At 56.9% G+C, this 2,062-nt stretch overlaps 1 protein-coding gene across 1 annotated transcript; it reads left to right on the forward strand.

The window, feature by feature from the left end:
• The first annotated feature begins 585 nt into the window (after window positions 1–585).
• Window positions 586–1,687, forward strand: LOC124677932 (putative RING-H2 finger protein ATL50). Its single transcript, XM_047213870.1, has one exon. It carries the CDS (start codon window positions 621–623, stop codon window positions 1,173–1,175), a length of 555 nt encoding a protein of 184 aa, XP_047069826.1. The 5' UTR covers window positions 586–620; the 3' UTR covers window positions 1,176–1,687.
• Window positions 1,688–2,062: the final 375 nt, after the last annotated feature.

Consider the following 2,062-nt stretch of genomic DNA (forward strand, 5'->3'; position numbering starts at 1 on the left):
GCCGAGGCATGCATGTCAACGTTGCCGGCCGGCCGCCAAACTCGCCGAGTGACATCGCGCGCACGACTTGCCAAAACCCTGATCATGCTAAACTCGTGAAGGACAGTACCGCGGTTTTAATTCGCGACGAAGAAGTTCCAACCGGAAACAAGAAGGCTGAAGGCGTTCTAGCCGTGCGATGCACCAGTTCACCCACACGAATGTGGACGTGTTCTGACGACTTTGGACACCTTCCATTCCGGCTCGCGTTTCGCGTGCGATCTCGAGGCAGGAGCAGGACAGGAGCCATAGTGACCCCGTACCACACACGTCGATGGATCGGTACCGCGAGCTGCACCGATGGTACGGCCGCGATCGACGGCGTTGCGCGCACGAAACTCCGTAGCCTGTAGCGCGCGACAGCCACGCCGCAACGGCATACCTTTTCCTCCTGGACATGGACGAGACACGATAAAACGAGCCGCTTTCCCTCCTCGGTCTTTTCGTAACATATCCCATTCTGCCCACCGGATCCGACTCGGCAGTCGGCACGCACCGCGCACGGCGTGTCTATCTGGCCGCTTCCATTCGCGCCGTGATCGACCCCTCTCGCCGGCAGGCCGGCCGCGCGCGCGTGCGCGATGACCTTCCCGCTGGTGTGCTACTGCAACGCGCTTCCCCGCCCCGTCGCCGCCGTGTTCAAGTTCCTCCACGCAACCGCGCTGGCCGTGGTGCTGGTGCTCTGCCTCCTCGGCCTCTACGAGTTCCCCTACGTCCCCGAGGACCACGCGCCGCTCATCAACGGCCGCCGCCATCGTCCCGACCGCGACGACACGCCTCCGGAGACGGTGAAGCAGCGGCTGCCGACAGTCCAGTTCGTCGTGCACCTGGCGGAGCTGTCGTCCCAGCTCTCGACCGCAAAGAGCACAGCTACATCGGCGGGCCTCCACGACGACGACCACGACGGCCAGGGCAGCGCCGAGCAGGGGAGCATGTCTATGTGCAGCGTGTGCCTGGAGCGGCTGGAGCCGACGGACTTAGTTCGGCGGCTGGGCAACTGCGCACACGCCTTCCACACAGGCTGCATCGACCGGTGGATCGACGTCGGCGAGCTGACGTGCCCGCTGTGCCGGTCCAACCTACTGCCGCGTCAGCGCGGGGGGCTGCTCGCCAGGGCACGGCGGCTAGCTACGTAGCTAGTTTCTCTCCGTCGCCCGTCGGTACGTACGTGTGCAGGGGACAGTTTTGTCAATTCAGGCGTGCTGCCCGATGTGTGTGCAGGCCAACCACGGTTCACGTCGATCAGGACGACAAACCACCAAGCAGTATCCGTGCTAATCAACAAACTATTGAGGGAGGCCCACGGGTCTACTGTCCGTGATTAGGGAAAAGCATCAGTGATCACCATAAAGATTGGGCGATTGACATGTGCTGGCGATGTGTCCTACTGCATCCGTCAACCAATACACTGTTCGTGCTTTGGGTACAAAAGATGCACCCTGTGTTGATCTGTTGTTGTCGACCATTGATTCCTTCTCATTTTGCGCAGCCTAACTGCATACCATCGATGTGTAACATCTCTTCATTATATTATGATGATAAATTATAGGCAGTGGAAGAAGGGAAGTAACATAGACCTCTCACCTTTGCATAACTTTTTATGGAATGAACATCGTATAGAATTTGTATGGACATGACATTACACTTACTCTCGTGGTTTTGGACTCTTTCAATTAAGAACCTTTCCTTTTTTAACCGACCCGGAACAACCCAAGGGAGATATCCAAAGAGGAGGCAACAAAAGGGGATCTAGGTTTTTTGGCCTCCTCCCTGGTGTCGTTGCATGTTTGTCTCTCTTTCAGTGGCCCTCGGGGCCATTGACGTGTTGCGGACCATGATCCTGCTTCGGCGGGTGGGATTATGTTCTTTTTATGTAGTTTTTGTGTCTTCTTCATAATGGTTGCAACTGTGACATCCTAAAAAGTTGAATAAGATCTTCCCTCTCTATCCCCACTTCGGTGGTGTGCCTAGCGTTGACGGAGGTAGCATGGCATTGTGACTTTTCGTGTTTGTTGTTGTGGTT

The sequence above is a fragment of the Lolium rigidum genome, chromosome 7 (assembly GCF_022539505.1).
Source record: "Lolium rigidum isolate FL_2022 chromosome 7, APGP_CSIRO_Lrig_0.1, whole genome shotgun sequence".
NCBI lineage: Eukaryota > Viridiplantae > Streptophyta > Magnoliopsida > Poales > Poaceae > Lolium > Lolium rigidum.

What these genes read in the sequence shown, in the direction of transcription:
- LOC124677932 (XM_047213870.1), top strand. Translation starts at nt 621, where the DNA reads ATGACCTTCCCGCTGGTGTGCTACTGCAACGCGCTTCCCCGCCCCGTC.